The 17,056-nt window shown below is 46.6% G+C and overlaps 1 protein-coding gene across 4 annotated transcripts in view; it reads right to left on the bottom strand.

Moving 5' to 3' along the window:
* Window positions 1-17,056, bottom strand: part of SAMD14 (sterile alpha motif domain containing 14) — a 38,411-nt gene that overhangs the window by 7,491 nt on the left and 13,864 nt on the right. For 3 of the 4 annotated variants that reach the window (XM_066631331.1, XM_066631332.1, XM_066631335.1), the window contains 4 exons: window positions 6,882-7,039; window positions 3,965-4,274; window positions 3,002-3,089; window positions 2,505-2,579 (listed from right to left, as the gene is read on the bottom strand). In XM_066631331.1, coding sequence (XP_066487428.1) covers window positions 2,505-2,579; window positions 3,002-3,089; window positions 3,965-4,274; window positions 6,882-7,039 — 631 coding nt within the window. The remainder of the gene's footprint in view (window positions 1-2,504; window positions 2,580-3,001; window positions 3,090-3,964; window positions 4,275-6,881; window positions 7,040-17,056) is intronic. The other variant, XM_066631334.1, reaches the window with a different exon arrangement.

Genomic DNA, 17,056 nt, shown 5'->3' on the forward strand with positions numbered 1-17,056 from the left:
TGTAAATTAGTTCTTTTTTTTCCCCCAGCCCCCAACACAGTGTCAGAGAGCTGATGTGGCCCTCCTGCCAAAAACTTTGGACACCCCTGGTATATGGGAAAACAGTATATTCATTATTACAAGAACACAGCACAACCAAAATGAACACATACAAAAGGACATTTAAATCCCTTAAGTTTTCCAAAACATCCAAATTCAAAACATGTGTAAGCAACAACCCCTTTGTTTGTGGTTCTTGTTGCAAGAAGGTAAACCATCGTGGCTTCCTTTCATCCTGATGTATTTTATCTGCTACCTTTGGATACACAAAAACAAACAAGCTCTTGTTTAAGCATCCTTTTCATCAGATCTGGCAGAGGGAAGACCCAGCCAGTATGTCTGCGCATGTGGCCTGCAGTGTAATACATGTCTTGCAATTTTCATCCCATCAATTAAATGGGGGTGGGGGAGAATGACACATTAATCTGCAATGAAAGCTTTGATTCATTAGTCTACCAATTAAATAGATTAAAGCGTGCCAACCTAGGGTGAAAAAAAGCAAACATTTTCCCAGCTTGGGTTCCCTAGAAGAAAAGAGGGAAATCTATGAAATGAGATGATCAGCAATATCCTTCAAAAATCAGTACATTTGATGACATCTTTGGGGCTCGGAAATAACATGTAGTATGCAAATTAGGCATGATCCCAATAGTCATATTATGAAAAAAAACAATTGTTTTATTGTGTATAAACAAGTGGCTTGATTACAATTGGCACAACTTGTTTTTATAAACAAACCCAAATTATTTCCCCAAGATTCACAAATTAACATTAGGATGTTTGTACAGAAACAGTGGGCAACTCAATATTTTCCAGTGAATTGGTGCCACAGTTTTGGGGCAAAAAGGAGTCTCGCATCAGGAGGGCCACTTGGACTGGGGCTCATTCTCTGTTCCCACTACCTCCACCCACTGGAGTCGTCAGGTGGTATGCCTCCAAGTCAAGGAGATTGGTGATATCACATGGGAATCTTACCATCTCACAAAGTTGCCACCCTCTGAAAAATGGGAGGGGGTGAATTCTGACACTGGGCCAAGGCCAAAGGTACAAGTGGTGGCCCCAAATGGCCTGAGAGCAACCTTTGCCACCTGTCCACTGGAGGACAAAAAAAAAAAAAAAAGCTGCAGAAATAGGACCATTTGGAGCAAATGGGTAGTCTACCACCAACTACACATGGTTTTTGGACTAAGTTATAATTCCATGTGGCCTGCCCCAATTTGGCCTTACTACAGATTTCAGTTGTGGGCTCAGAAGAATGAACGGGGCTAGCACTTGGTGGATTTGCAGTAACAGTAAGTTACTCTTTGCTTCCTACCAACTATCTCCAGATCAATGGATGGAATCCAAAACCAGCTTTCTCAACGGGAGAAGGAAGGAAAGGGAGAGCATGCAGAAATGTTCGCGTAATGCCATGAGAGATGATGTCATGGAATCTTCTCTGGACCACTGGGAGGGGAGGCTGCAAGCAATGAAAAAGTAACTTTAGAGAACTTAAAAGGTGGGGGGGAGCAGCTGAATGGCTGTTGAAGAAGTTGGCAAAGTCAAATTCATGAGAGAGAAAAAGAAACAGATTTGGCTTAGGCGAGTGTGCCAAGAGAACACTTGAAGTGACAGCATGCAGACTGGCTTCAGTTCAAACCAAGCAGTGGCCTCTAAATATTGTCCAAACTGCACAGGAGGTGCTTATCTAAACTGGTGATGATGTTGACATGATCCAACTATATTTGCTCAAATGCAAACATATGCTCCCTGTTTGGAAAGTTGGTATGGTTTAACGCAGGCATGCCCAAACCCCGGCCCTGGGGCCACTTGCGGCCCTCGAGGCCTCTCAATGCGGCCCTCAGGGAGCCCCCAGTCTCCAATGAGCCTCTGGCCCTCCAGAGATTTGTTGGAGCCCACACTGGCCCGACGCAACTGCTCTCAGTGTGAGGGCGATTGTTTGACCTCTCACATGAGCTGTGGGGATGAGGTCTCCCTCCACTGCCTGTTGTTTCACGTCTGTAATGCAGTAGCCGCAGCAAAGGAAAGGCCAGCCTTGCTTTGTGCAAGGCCTTTTATAGGCCTTGAGCTATTGCAAGACCTTCATTCATTCATATAAGTTCATCTTTAATATATTCATTTATGTCAATGTATGCAAATTTATTCAAATTTTAAATGTAAATTAATTTCCCCCCCCCCGGCCCCTGACACAGTGTCAGAGAGATGATGTGGCCCTCCTGCCAAAAGTTTTGGACACCCCTGGTTTAACGGATAGTGCATGGAACTCAGAATGAGGAAACCTGGATTCAAACTCAAATTCTGACTTGGTCACAATGCTCACTGGGTGATCTTGGGCCAGACGTTCACCCTCTCAACCTAACCTACTTCACAGGTTTGTTTGGAGGATAAAAGGGGGTCACCCACATATGGAACCTCAAGCTCCTGGGAGGAAGGGCAGGTTATAAATATGAATACTGGTTGCTTACCTGTTGCCCATGGAGAGGCGATTGCCCCCTTTCTCTTTCCTGCTTTTCCCAGAAGATGCTCTTCTGAGGGTGACACTGTGGGTGAGAAAGAGAATAATGAGGAGCACATGGCCAGATTCATTGGGAGCACATGGTGCAATTTTAAGCTATCCAGAAGGGACATGGGCAGATGTAGCCAAAAAACAGCGGTTTTCAATCTTTTCCATCTCATGGCACTCTGACAAGGCACTAAAATTGTCAAGGCATGCCATCGGTTTTTGGACAACTGACAAGACACACCATGCTTCTGAGTGGGGCTCACATCCCCCAATGGCTCTACTAATAAATGACCCTCCTCCAAACTCCCACAGTGCACCTGTGAATCATTCACATCACAAAAATGTGCCGTGGCACACTGGTTGAAAATAGCTGCCATAGAAGAAGCCCCAGGGCGGTCAGAAGAATTAACATGATCTACTCTGCATTGTGTCGAGCCCTCTTCTTGTTCAAAGACCCACCCTAAATCCAGGAACTTCCGCCGGGTTTTCTTGTCAAGCCCAATAGTAGGGCTGGCAGGCTCTGGCGGACTCGTGTCCCGGCTGTCATCTGGGAGGGGAAGCCAAAAAAAAGAAAAACAAATGTCAGTTTCATTTGACAATAGAGATGCACTTGGGCCAAATCCTGCCTCAGCACTGGACTGTGGCTGGCTGGCTGACACTGAAACTCTTCCATGATGGACCTCCTCCTGTGCAGTGGGCAGGTCAACACCCTGAGCTGTGTGTGTTGTGATCCACATCGCCCCACCCCTGGTGATTTTTTGGCTATAACTTTTGATAGAATAGAGATATTTCAACAGGGTTTCTTTCACTGCATTCTGCATGAAACCACACATTGAATGATTATATAACATGATGGTATTGTTCAAGAATACCAAGATTTTGAAAAATGTTGATCGTTAGTGGTGTCACCCCCCTGTGTGCATCACCCAGTAAAGCCCACACACCCCTAGCGACACCACTTCAAGTAACATATAGGTGGCCATATGCAACAGTGCTGGGACCCTGCACAGGGACCCTGTGGCATCCCCATCCCCTGATGCTACACTGGTCACTAGCACTGCAACTGCTCTTGAGACTTCTGGGCTTGGCTCAACCATATGCCCCTCTGATGGGCAGGGACCCTCTGCCAGCTCCTATCCGGCTTGTCCCCTTAATGCTACTCTTGACATTCAACACAGAGTATCCTTCTGCTAACAATTGTGTATAAGAGGCCATTTCAATAGCAGCCACTGGTCATGCCACAGGGTTGAGAGCAGCTGCACCAGCCACTGCAGAACTGATAAAATGCACCAGATCCACCACCGCCATTCTATCCGCTCAGTGTTGGACAAACTGCAGGCATCTCTCAGGACTGCCCTATGGGCAAATTTATTGCAAGTCTCATATCCCTCCCATCACCAGATGCCCTGAGCTGGCCGTTACCTTCGCTGTGTCTCTCCCTCCGTGCGTAGATTGGTGAGCTGTCTGAGCTGTGGCAGGACTTAGGCGAGGAGCTGGTGGGGGTGCCCCCCAGGGCCTCTTGGGAGGAGGTGTTGGTCAGAGGTCGGTAGCGGATGAGAGGAGAGGACGGCTGCTCCTCCTGCTCCAATGACCTCCGGACGGTCGAGGTGTCAAAGGAGAATTCAGCAGTGCGAGAGAAAGGTGAGGGACCGGAAAGTGGGGACGAGACCTGGAGGGAGCCGTGGAGCGGGGACCTCAGACGATGGAGAGGGCTTCCGCAGCCATCACCCGCCTGTGGAGGAAAGCAGAGAGCAGCTAGCAAATGTTGTCTAGTTGTGGCGGACAGGCTGAGAGGCCATGCACAGAGGCATGCACAAGTACTCATTACCCTGTGGATCAGGTACCCCTTCAGGAATGCATAGGAGGCAACAATAAATCATCTGTTGACCCACGGCACTCTTTCTTAAGAACATCAGAACAGCCCTACTGGATCAGGCCACAGGCCCATCTAGTCCAGCTTCCTGTATCTCACAGCGGCCCACCAAATGCCCCAGGGAGCACGCCAGATAATAATCTTTCTTTCATAGATATCTGTGACCATTTATTTACTTGTGTTGGCATCCTTCAGTCTCGAAAGACTATGGTGTCACGCTCTGAATGGTGGCTCTGGAACAGAGTGTCCTCTCCAGTGCGTGAAGCCTGGGTAAAGTAGGTATGGAGGATAGGCTGTTACCCATGCAGCAAATCCCCCCTCTCCACATCGCTGAAATGGTCCAATTGAAAGGCAGAGGCCAATACGGATGGTTCCAGCGGCGTCGCAATGTTCAGCCATGAACTGCCTCAGGGACTCCGGCTCCCGATTTTGCCTCGAGGTTGACTCCTGAAGCCTTTTCCATAACTGGATGTAGCCACAAGGCAGTGGAGGTTTGGGATCAGAGTTTTCCTTCTCTCAGATGAGCTGCCTTCCCAGGCTGACGAGTCCCATCTACCCGGTGGCTGTTTAGTCGCCTCTTACGACAAGTACAGCCAAACTGAGGGCCTATTCTTATCCCCAGCCCCCAGGGGCTATTTATTTACTATATTTACGCATTTACTATATTTACTGTACAATCCACTGTTTCGTACTGTAACTCACTTCAGAGTGGACACATATCTGAGTAGATGGCATATACTAAACAAACAGACAGAGTGCTACGTGGGTAGGTGACATCTGAATGCATGAATTGGCCTTCTACTGAATCAGACCGTTAGTCAGGGCTGGATTTATACACTGAGTAAACTACAGCTGAAGGCAATAATTTTCAACCGTGGCACACTGGTATGGCTTGAATGGTCCTCAGGTGTTCTGCAGAAGTTTATTCATCATAGGCCTACTGAGGAATGTGAGCCCTCCTCCATAGGTTGGCAACCTTCAGTCTCGAAAGACTGTGGTATAAGCCTACAGCACCCGGTATTCCCAGGCGGTCTCCCATCCAAGTACTAACCAGGCCTGACCCTGCTTAGCTTCCAAGATCAGACAAGATCAGGCATGTGCAGAGTAACAGTTGCTACAACAGTGTGGTGTGTCCTGTCAATTGTCAAAGAACTGATGGAGTGCCTTGACAATTTTGGCACCTTGACAGTGTGCTGTGAGTTGGAAACTATCGCTGGCTTAAGACTTCACATGACAAGAAGTTTCCATCTACACACAATCTGTTGAAAAAGATGTCATTCATTATGCCCTTGAATGCAGGATGTGAAACTGTTCTACACGTGAATTAACTCATTTCTGCCCAGCCCACAGGTGTACACATTTGATCCCTGTTGCATATATGCAACGTTGGACAGAAATGCCTTAGGAAAGATACTAAAGTATTTGAACTTGAATGAACTTCCTAATGCAAACAGGCTTAGCGCAAGATACTTGTTCAATGAGTTTTTCATGGCACCTTTGCCTATGACTAGCCAAATATAAAAGCTTGGATGATTCTGCTTTCTTTGTTCTTTCTGCTAGAATAATAAACACTTTCTTTGGCAATGTTATGAGATGGGGCCTCTTAGGCTTGACTAGGGCAGGGCTGGCTTTAGAAGCTGCAGGGCCCAATGCAAAACATTCTTGCGTAGCTCCACCCCTGTGGCCCTCCATCCTCACCAGGATAAGCAGCAGTGATGAAGCACCTGGCAGTGGTGTTACCACCAACTGCTTCCAGATAGAGGCTGATTTCAAGCCAATCGGATCCGAGGGTAGGCAGGAGGGAGGGCCGTCCAGTGGCAATGATCCGCTTGCCACACTCTCCTAGCTGGAGCATCCGCTATAGAACGAGGTGCTGGCTGCGGGAACTCTGCTCACTGCACCAATATAAGGCCCCTCCAGGCACAGGGCCCAATTTGACCAAATTGGTCAAAACTGGTCAAATTGCCCTAAAGCCAGCCCTGGTTTAGGAGTCTAGCATGGCTTAATTTGGCCCTGCCACGATGGGTCCATCTAGCTCAGCTGTTTTCCAGGGTTTCAGAGAAGGATTGAACCTGCAGTGGCATCTCTAAGGGATGTGGGACTCACCTGGTGATGAGCATGGATGGGGGGAGGGGGAGGAACACCACTACAGGCTAAAAATTTTAAAATTTTGGTATTTTTGCATAATGCCATCTTGTCATATATCATTTGATGTGGAATTTCATGTGGAATGCAATGCATCAAACTACATTGAAATGTCTCTATTCTATCAAAAGTTATAACCAAAAAACGAGTGGGGCGGGGCAATGGTGCATCACCACACCCACCGCCTAGGGAGGAAGTCCATCATGGGGGTGCAATGTTGGCCTCCCGCACTGGGTGGCATAAACCCTCGTGGGATTATGTGCAGGAGAAAAACAGGTGCTCTGCTGCTGATGGACAGCCTGTCTCCATCTGGGCACTGACCTTCTTCTCTGGGATGTCATCCCCTTCGGTTGAGCTGACACTGTCTCTCAAACGGGACCGGGAAGGGCGCTGCCGCCTGCCCTTGGCGGAGAGCTGAGCTCGGGCCTTCTGCAAGCTGCTGTCCAGCCTCTGGGTCTCTGGAATCACATCATTAAAATCTGGGAGTGAAAGAGAGAAACGGGAAGGGGGGCAGTGGGGGGCAGAGAGGTGGCAGGCAAAAGGGAGTGTGTTGAGAGAGAAAGAGAGAGAAGGAGGCGGCAGAAAGGAACCAAACAGAGGAGGGAGGCATGGATTGTAGAGTGGCCAGGGGTGTATACCATGACAGATGCAACAGAAAAGGTGGAAAGGGGGGAAGCAAGTGGGTAAACAGTCAAAATTAAACCCCCAGAGTTGAGGTGCAGAGAAGGGGGGATGAAATGGGGGGTTAGAGGGGGAGGAGACACAGAAAAAGTGTTCAGAGAAGAGAGGAACATGTCATTCAGCATCACCCTCTCAAACAGCTGACCAGAGGCTGGCCATGTGATTCTGCTCCCATGCACCGCCCTCTGGCAGGGCCAGGGTCATGTTGTGGGTTGGCAACCTTCAGTCTTGAAAGACTATGGCATAAGCCTACAGCACCCGGTATTCCCAGGCAGTCTCCCATCCAAGTACTAACCAGGCCTGACCCTGCTTAGCTTCCAAGATCAGACGAGATCAGGCATGTGCAGGGTAACAGTGTCATGTTACAGCTACAACTTCATGCCCACACGGGGGGAGTCTTTAGATACATGCCAACAGCCTGCCATGGGGACACCGTATCTGCAGTTGAGTGATTACGTGTAAGGGCTTTCAAGATTCGCAGTGAGACTGTGGAACTCCCTTCCCCATGTGATACACCTTGTCCACATCTCTTTGTCTTACGTCTCCAGGTTAAACCTTTCCTGTTTAGGCACGTGTTCAGCCTGCCTTCTGTTTGATGGTTTAGTGTCCTAACAGTATGGTATCTGATCTTTTCTTATGTGCTTTGCTAATTTGGTTCATTATAATATATTATATTATCCCATGCTGTTCATGTGCATGACATTTTACCTAATGTGAAAAACCCACACTGGTCTCTGTCTTGAAAGCTCACATATATTTTATGTACTTTTACTATTTTTCAGGGGAGCACAAGGCCAAATCTAGCAATTGATTACATGCAGACACATTGCACTTTTAAGTGTTTAACAATGAAAAAAAAATCAATTAAAAAAAATAATGAAATAAGACCTGAATTGGAAAGAGCATGAACTGCTACCTTTTTGCTGCTACCTGTATGGAGCGTGAGGGAGATACTGTGCATGGATTGGTTACATCTCATTTGGACTACTGTAATTATGCTCTGTGTGGGGCTGCCCTTGAAGACCATCCAGACCCTTTAGATTGTGCAGGGTAAACATGTTTAAGTAAATAGAAGTCTCTGCGAGTCTATGATCAACCTGCTTTCCCACTAGAACTCTACTTTGTCTTTGCTGGGGATTTCCGCTGAGAAGAAAGCAACAATAGCAACAATAATAGCAACAACAGCACACAAAAAAGTTGTGTTAACTTTTATGCTGTGCCAAAATACTTCCTAGATGTAAACAGGCTTCTAAAACGTATACTGCGGGTTCAACAAGAAATATCACATGTCTGCTTGTGAATCTCCAAACTAGACTAGTCTTCAGCTTACCCGAGGTAAGCCTGTAGCATAGCTAAGAGGGTGCAGGGGGTAGCAATTGCACTTGTATTGGCAACCTTCAGTCTCGAAAGACTATGGTATTGCGCTCTGAAAGGTGGTTCTGGCACAGCGTCTAGTGTGGCTGAAAAGGCCAATCCGGGAGTGACAATCCCTTCCACACCGGCAGCAAGTGCAGTCTGTCCCTGGTCTGTCTCCCTGGCTTTGGGCCTTCCTTCTTTGCCTCTTTGCCTCAGACTGCTGGCAAAGTGTCTCTTCAAACTGGGAAAGGCTATGCTGCACAGCCTGCCTCCAAGCGGGCCGCTCAGAGGCCAGGGTTTCCCACTTGTTGAGGTCCATCCCTAAGGCCTTCAGATCCCTCTTGCAGATGTCCTTGTATCACAACTGTGGTCTACCTGTAGGGCGCTTTCTTTGCACGAGTTCTCCATAGAGGAGATCCTTTGGGATCCGGTCATCATCCATTCTCACAACATGACCGAGCCAACGCAGGCGTCTCTGTTTCAGTAGTGCATACATGCTAGGGATTCCAGCACATTCCAGGACTGTGTTGTTAGGAACTTTGTCCTGCCAGGTGATGCCGAGAATGCGCCGGAGGCAGCGCATGTGGAAAGCGTTCAGTTTCCTCTCCTGCTGTGAGCAGAGAGTCCATGACTCGCTGCAGTACAGAAGTGTACTCAGGACGCAAGCTCTGTAGACCTGGATCTTGGTATGTTCTTTGCACTAGGCAATTGCACTAGGCAATAAGCTTTAGGGGGGCAACAACCTGAGCTTGACACTAGTCGCCAAAATTGTGAAAACCTTGATATTTTTTAAATAATACCATCATGTTATATACCAGGGGTGCCCAAACCCTGGCCCGGGGGCCACAGGGTTCTCAGGGACTCCCAATCTGGCCCACAGAGAGCCCCCAGTCTCCAATGAGCCTCTGGCCCCCTGGAGACCATGCTGGCCTGACACAACTGCTCTCAGTGTGAGGTTGACTGTTCAACCTCTCGCATGAGCTGTGGGACAAAGGCTTCCTCCTCTGCTTGCTGTTCATGTCTGTGATGCAGCAGCAAAGGAAGATCGACCTTACTTTGTGCAAGGACTTTTATAGGCCTTGAGCTATTGCAAGACCTTCATTCATTCATATAAGTTCCATCTCTAATATATTCATTCATGTAAATTTATGTAAATTTATTGAAATTTAAGATGTAAATTAATTCTTTTTTTCCTGGTCGCCGACACAGTGTCAGAGAGACGATGCGGCCCTCCTGCCAAAAAGTTTGGCCACCCCTGTTATATACCATTTGATGTGGAATTTAACGCAGAATGCAATGAAACAAATTGTATCATTTGTTCTAGCAGATCTTATAACCACATAAACAGAAAATAAAAACACAACACAGAAACACAATGTAACGAAAACTGGATTTTCTTAACTCAAAACCGACCAATGAGACTGATAGTTCTAAGAGCCAATTAGGTGTTATTCTGGTACAACAGGGAACCAATAAGGTGTTAATATGGGGGGAGCCTGGGGTGAGGCGGCTGAGTAAGTGGGCGGTTAGCTGCTGGGGGAAGGAGACGGATTTCCCCCCATTTTCACATTTTTAAAAACCCAGGCGTGATGTCGCTTCTGGGGCATCATTTTGAGCTCAGCACCAGGCTACATGGTCATTAGCTACACCACTGCCTTTGGAGGCAAATCCAGACTTTCCCCCCATACTCCTAAATCCAGATCTTAATGCTGCCATGATCCGAAACCCTAACCCACTCTTTCCCAGTGGCTCCAATCCTAACCCCTCCCAACCCTAAAAAATGAGTAGAATTAATATTTGTATTCCAGCCTGCAATTTCACACCCTTCCACTGAATAGGTGATAATAAAATATTACAGTTAGGACAGTGATGTTTTTCTAGTATGTCTCTGCATGGAATCAGAATTGTCCTCTTGAATTTTAACTCTGTGGAGGATGACTACTGAGAGCAAAGGAACAGCCAGACAGACCTTCAACAATAGAGAAGAGTGGAGGCGGTAGTCATGCAAAGTGATCTTTGGTATAAGAACAGGGGTGTCATGAACAAATGCTCCTCTCCTGAAGACCTTCCCCTTTCTCCTCTCTAAATGACAGCACTCTGTGCTCCCTGAAGAATCAGCCTGTCACCTCCTTCATTCTGCCATGAGCTCTGGGTCCTGTCCCCCGCCCCCCAAGATAAGTAATACCTGTCTGCTATCCAGCGGCATACCTAAGGTATCTGGCACCCAAGGGCACAAAAAGTTTTTAATGCCCTCACATACAACATTGTTGTGCCCCCACCTGGCCTCAAAGAACCTCTGGAGGCCTCCAAAAGGCACTTCCTGGTTTTCACCAAAAACCAGAAGTATCCTTCAGAGGTCCTTAGAGGCTTGGAGGGGGTACAATGATGTTGTATGGGAGGTGTCGAGAGTACCTTCAAAAGTCATTGCGCCCTCTGAGGCTTGGGGGAATGCAACCACTTTTTAAGGTGCCCTCAGCTAAACACCCCCTCAGGCATGGAATCCAGGGCCCTGTACGCCCCCTCCACCCCCTTTAGCTACGTTAGTGCTACTACCACCAGAAAAACCATGAAATTGAAGGAAACCCTCTTGGACCTCCTCTAGATTTCAGTCACACCTCAACATTGGTCTGGTCTGCTCACCTGACTTGGAAGTGGGAAATTTGAGGGCTTTTCAAAGCAGCCTGGCAGAGCTGGGGAGACCAGTTTCCCCAAAATGGGATGAAAGAGAGCTGACCAGCTGGGTTAAGTGGAGAGGCGCCAGGCAGGTGAGAAGGTGTGCCAGGGTTGTTCAGTCAGAATTCCTAAGCTGTTGTTTTCCACTCCAGTCAAGGAGAAAAGGATTCTGATTCCAAGTGGATTTCTCCCAGCCAGGCAGTTTAAGTTAGAACCTGTTTGAACTTTGCCTCTTAATCTCAGGAATAAAATCTGACTGGCAGTTTTTCCCTTGCTCCATTTTTATTCCCAATAAACATTTTCCTTGGTTTTTGATGAAGCAAACAGGTCTAGAGGCCCAACCCTATCTCCTGCTTGCACTGGTGGAGCACATGCTCTACCTCTGGAGTAGTAAAAGCAGCAGAGGGGATGGGGAGGGCAGTAATGGAGGCAGGATAGGCAGATCAGGTCAGGGAGGCAGTGGTACATGCTGTATCCCCTTCCTGGGCCAGATCCACCAACATGGGGCAATGCAGACTTGTGTCAACAATATAGCAGGCACAGATCCAAATTGCCCCATTGCAGCAGCTGGGGCTTACTCCAGGGCAAGGGGACAAATGTCCCCTTACTACGAGGAGCCCACTAGCATTCCAACTACCCCCATAGGATGCATTGGCATTGGAGAGGTTGGAAAGGATTGGGCTGCATTTCTTTGCCAAAAGAGTAATTGGCCTCCATGCTTCATCAGCCCTACACAGTTAAACATGACCAAGAAAAAGGCTTGTGAGAACCTGTGTGATTGTATGGGTGTACATGAGAGAGAGAGGGAGAGGGAGGGAGAGAAGCTAAGCAGGAAGATAAGGGTTTGTAGCAACCCCCTAAGTTCACAGTGCTGGTGGCAGTTAGATCATACATATATGATAGCCGTGTGTTATATTTGTGTTTGATGTGATCTGAGGGAAGGGAGAGCTCCGGTTCATGGAGGTGAATTTGTTCCTTCTGAGTGCTATCCTGGTGGTCACTACAGCATCTCTCCGTTTTCATCTGTGCAAGGTATATCAGTCAGAAATAAAATGGCACCTATGAAATGATATGACAGAGAGAGAGAGAGAGAGAGAGAGAGAGAGAGAGAGAGAGAGCGCAACTAAGGGATTTCCATGCAGGAAGAATGTAATTCTAACCTAATGCATAATTATCAAGTGATTTGTATGTGATGCAAAATAGGCTGCCTGGATTTGGAGAAAAGGAATATGAAAAGCTAGCAGAAGAGTTTCCCATTCAAGAAATCAATTCCCCCTCACTCACTCACTCACTTCACTCGTCTCCTCTGAGGAAGAATAATTTTTATGCAAAATGCATTAGACACCACAAAGTAATCGGGTATTGTCACCAACAAAAGTGCGTTTTTAGCATTTTTGGTGTGCGGATGCCTTTTTTCATAGGTTCAGGCCCCCTCACTCATACATCCCTTGTGATGTTGCAAATTCACACACACACATGCATGCACACAGACCCACTCTGTAGACATGGATAGGGCAAACATGTGAACAAATTTGGTTGCCACCACCATATCTACTTTTGCCCCCAGATTCAGGGTTCAAAAAGGAGGAGGAGCCAACCTGAAAAACAAAACAAAAAAACAACCCAACCAAAATAGAAGCAAATTTTGAAAATACAGGAGCCTACTGAATATCATCCTTTTATAGAAAGTTTCCTTTTTCATGATTTTGGAGTTAGTGTTTTGGGTTTATCATTGTATGACGTAGGATTTTATGTTTTGAGTCTAAGCCTCAAGTGCGCAGGAAAGCAGGATGTCACTGTTTGAAACAAGCCAATAAGTAAAATCCCATCCCTGATGGCATGGGGCGTTCTTAAGACTCATTTGTGAGTTGGGTTGCCAACCCTCTGGAAATCTGTCTCCAGGAATCAGCATCAACTTGCTTTCAGATGAGTTCTGAAAGCAATCCTGGTGATTTTCACAGGGAAACCAGGAATTTATCATGTTGCGTCATGTAGGGGAAAAAATCTTCAGGGACAAATTGAGTCTGGGTTGGCAACCCTGGTTATGAGGCATTGATTCTGTTCCACCCTCATCCCCTCTTCTGAACCACTTTGGAAACATTCAGCCTTTGGATATCTGAATCAAAACCTAGTATTTCAACATTCAGAATTTGCCTGTTTTGATAGATGAAGTGAACATGTTCATGCAACGTTCAATAAGTTCTGCTGGATACTGTCACATTTTTATTGCAGTCTTCCTGATGCCTGTCTGATATTGACACCCGTTGTAGATCAGCTGTCGTACATTGACAGCTCCCTGTCAGATACGGATAAAACAGCGGATGCTGTACAAGCACACCCAAAGCACATAAACACATTCATTGGTGCTTAAGAGAGATGCTGAATCCACAAATACACTTTCTTTTCACACCAGGCTGCACAATTCGTTTTCACACAGATGTGTGATGCTATGCATATAGACATACATCCCCCTGTGTGTTTCTCTCATGTTCATACATTTTTGTTCTCTTAAAACAAGTGCTTTTTCTGTTGTGCATTCTCTCTCTCTCTTTCTCTCTCTCTCTCTCTCTCTCTCTCTCTCTCACACACACACACACACACCCTTTGCAAACATGCCTTTAAAATCCTGCTGGGGAAAAAGCCTCTCTGTGTGATTTAGAATGGGAATAAAAAATGGTAAGTGAGCACACTCCTCCTGCCATTTCTCCATGGTCAAGCAGTTCAAAATCCCCCAGAAGTGACTGTGAAATCAGGCAAGCCAAAAAAAAAAAAAAAAAGCACCACTGATTTGTACATGGAGCTGCCTTCTGCCACTGGTCCACTAAGTAGTGTTCACACTGACAGTCAGTAACTCTCCAAGGTTTCAAACAAGGATCTTTGCCAGCACTACCAGGAGGTGCCAGGGATTGAACTGGGGACCTCTTGGGTAGCTTGGGCCCTTCCCTACCAAGCTATAGACCTTTATAGTTATGTATGTGTAGCCTGCCCCACAGATTTCAAACCCTTTCATGTGCAGATTCCAAGTCCGAGACTTACTCCTGCCTGCATAGGATTTTTCTCTAAGGCTGCAAGTCTAAGGGTACTTACCTGGGAACAAGTCTCATAAGTAAGTTGCATTCATTTATGCATAAACATGCATTGAATAGGCTGGAAGCAGTGGTACAGTACACATCTTTGTCTCCCTCTCTCTTGCACACAGACATTATCTCTATCTCACGCACACATGCTCACAAGTCACACCTCGTTCCTTAAATACTCAACTCCTGCCACGTGCACAATTGTAGATTGCTGCACTGTAATCCTAACCCCCCACCATTTAGACTACATGTGTGCACGCTTAAACACCATCTCAGCCGCACCTTCCCTGCATACAGAGCAGCCAAGACTAGCGCATCTCATGAATTGTTAATCAAATCTGCTAGGCATCCCTGGATGGGATGCAATCTCTCTCTCTCTCTCTCTCTCTCTCTCTCTCTCTCTCTCTCTCTCTCGGGTAAGGGCGCATTGCATAGCTGCGCATCTCCAGGGTGCTGAAAGTCAGCCACCAGTTTAATTGAGCACACAGAGCCAGGCTGGGAGTGGGAAGCAAGGAACAGCAATATCAGAGGGCATGAAATATCAGCAGGCAAAGTTGAGGAGGTTAATACAACAGTGCTTAATTTGAGATGAGATCATTGCTGAGTCCCAGGTTGCTTGGACGCTCTCTGCCATAGCTTCCCAGTCTCCCAAATTCACCTAGACACATGAACACTGGCTGCGATTACTCCATAGAGAGAAAATGCTCTCTATGAGAGATGCTCTCATAGCGCAACCCCACACACAAACTGGGCATCCATTATAACAAATCTCAGTCTGACTTGGCCATCTTAGGACTGAGCTTTTCCTCTGGTTCTGGATGAAGGGGATTAGGAGCAGATTTCTCCCCACGGATTTAACAAAAGTAGATTTTCTCCCTAACAGGGCCTGAACTGTTAACGAGTCTTCGGAATGATTCAGTGGAATTGCCAGGGGAAATGGAACATGGGAAGGTTGGTGATAGCTTTTTCCACTTGCAGCTGGTGATCCATTTTGCCAGGACCATGAGCAAATCCAGGCAGGAGGAAAGCAGAGCAGCTGTGCAAGTCAGTCAGCCCTGCAGCAGTGTGGATGGACAGTCTGACATGTGCAGCCAGGAAAAGAGTATTCTTAAGCACTGAAAAGTTCTGCTGGATCAGCACAGCCCAAGGTCTGTGCAGTCTGAGCATCCTGTTTTCCACAGTGGTGAAGTACATCTTTCAGGAAGCTCACAGCTAGGCATGAAAGCAATGATCTGCTTGCTGCAGTTCCCTGGGAAATGGTATTCAGCGGTAGACTGCTTCTTAATCTGGAGGTTCCACGGAGCTATCTCTCTTGAATGCATGAGTGTACGTGAGAGGAATAAGGTATGTATTACAGTACAGTATGCAATTCTCAATCTTTGTTCATACACGCTCAATTGACTGTGTGTGTGCAATCTATTTGAAAAGGCAGAAGAAACAAAGTGTACAAAAATGGCTTATTTTTTCTGGATCAAGTTTTCAAGGTGCAAGTCTGGAGAAGAGTTCCGTGGAATGTACACACTTCTACAACAACCCAACAGAAGCTATTTGAGAATGGGAGAATGGAGAACAGACATGTGACAGGGAAGGGACATGTGCTTAACCCTTTTCCCACTGACATTGTCTTCATTTTACACTGGGGCCTACCTGCGGGGTTTTGGGGTTTTTTTTGCCCTCAATGGTGTTCCAAACTCATGTTTGTACCACAATTTGAGATGACTAAGACCATCTCCCCCTTCCACAAGATCTGCTCCACTGTGTTAATCTTTTGAAGAATTGGAGGATAAAAAAAAATGTTTAAATAAATTTATTTAAATATATTTAAATAAATTAAATATATGACAGTTTTCTGCAGCTTCATTTATATAGCCCAAATAGGGAGTTTTCATCTACCCCAATATTTTTCACTGCAGGAAAGCAGCAGGCTGTTCCCCACCACCTGCCACTTTGTGAAACTGAGGCTTAGCTTGACAGATGTTTTAAAAATGAAGAAATACATTCTGGGGGTTGCATACTCAACCCCCTCCTTTTGCGCTGGAACACACGCCTGGGAGGATGCACTTTTAAAAACAGCAGTGGGAATGTGACACTTCGATCACCCACCTCTTCTATTACATGTATAGGGGCAGACAAGATACAATGCTTTGGGCATTGGAAAAGAGACAAGGGAAAAACCCACAAGGAAGGAATGAGTCTGGGTCACATGTTGAAAGATTGAATAAACTGAAAATGAGCCACGTTTTCCTGAGTTCAGATGACAGGCAAGCAAAGATTGCCTGTCCCTGCCTCCTTTAAACACCAGGCTTATGAGCACAAAAGCACAGAGATGGAAAATGTCCAGCAGGCAGAAGGCATCATGCCAGCACTGTAAAGTCTACACTGTAACAGTGGACATGGCTACAGTCCTTCCTTTCATCCTTAACCCCACCCCCCCGTACATATCTATGGGCAGAGACATTTTTGACCCTGTAGGGATGTGCACATAAATGAACATGAAAATCACAAGCGTTTCATGTGCTCAAATGTGACAATTGTATTATTGCTCCCTATGACATTACAGGCTTGCCCTTCCTCCTCCAAGGAGCCCTGGGCAGCTGACATAGCACAGCTGCTGTTCATTTTATCCTTGCTGCAACCTTAAGAAGAGTTATTATGTTGGCCGGGAGGTTGTAACTGGTTCTAAGTCACCCAGGGAATTACATGACTGTG

Source organism: Tiliqua scincoides, chromosome 5 (assembly GCF_035046505.1).
Source record: "Tiliqua scincoides isolate rTilSci1 chromosome 5, rTilSci1.hap2, whole genome shotgun sequence".
NCBI lineage: Eukaryota > Metazoa > Chordata > Lepidosauria > Squamata > Scincidae > Tiliqua > Tiliqua scincoides.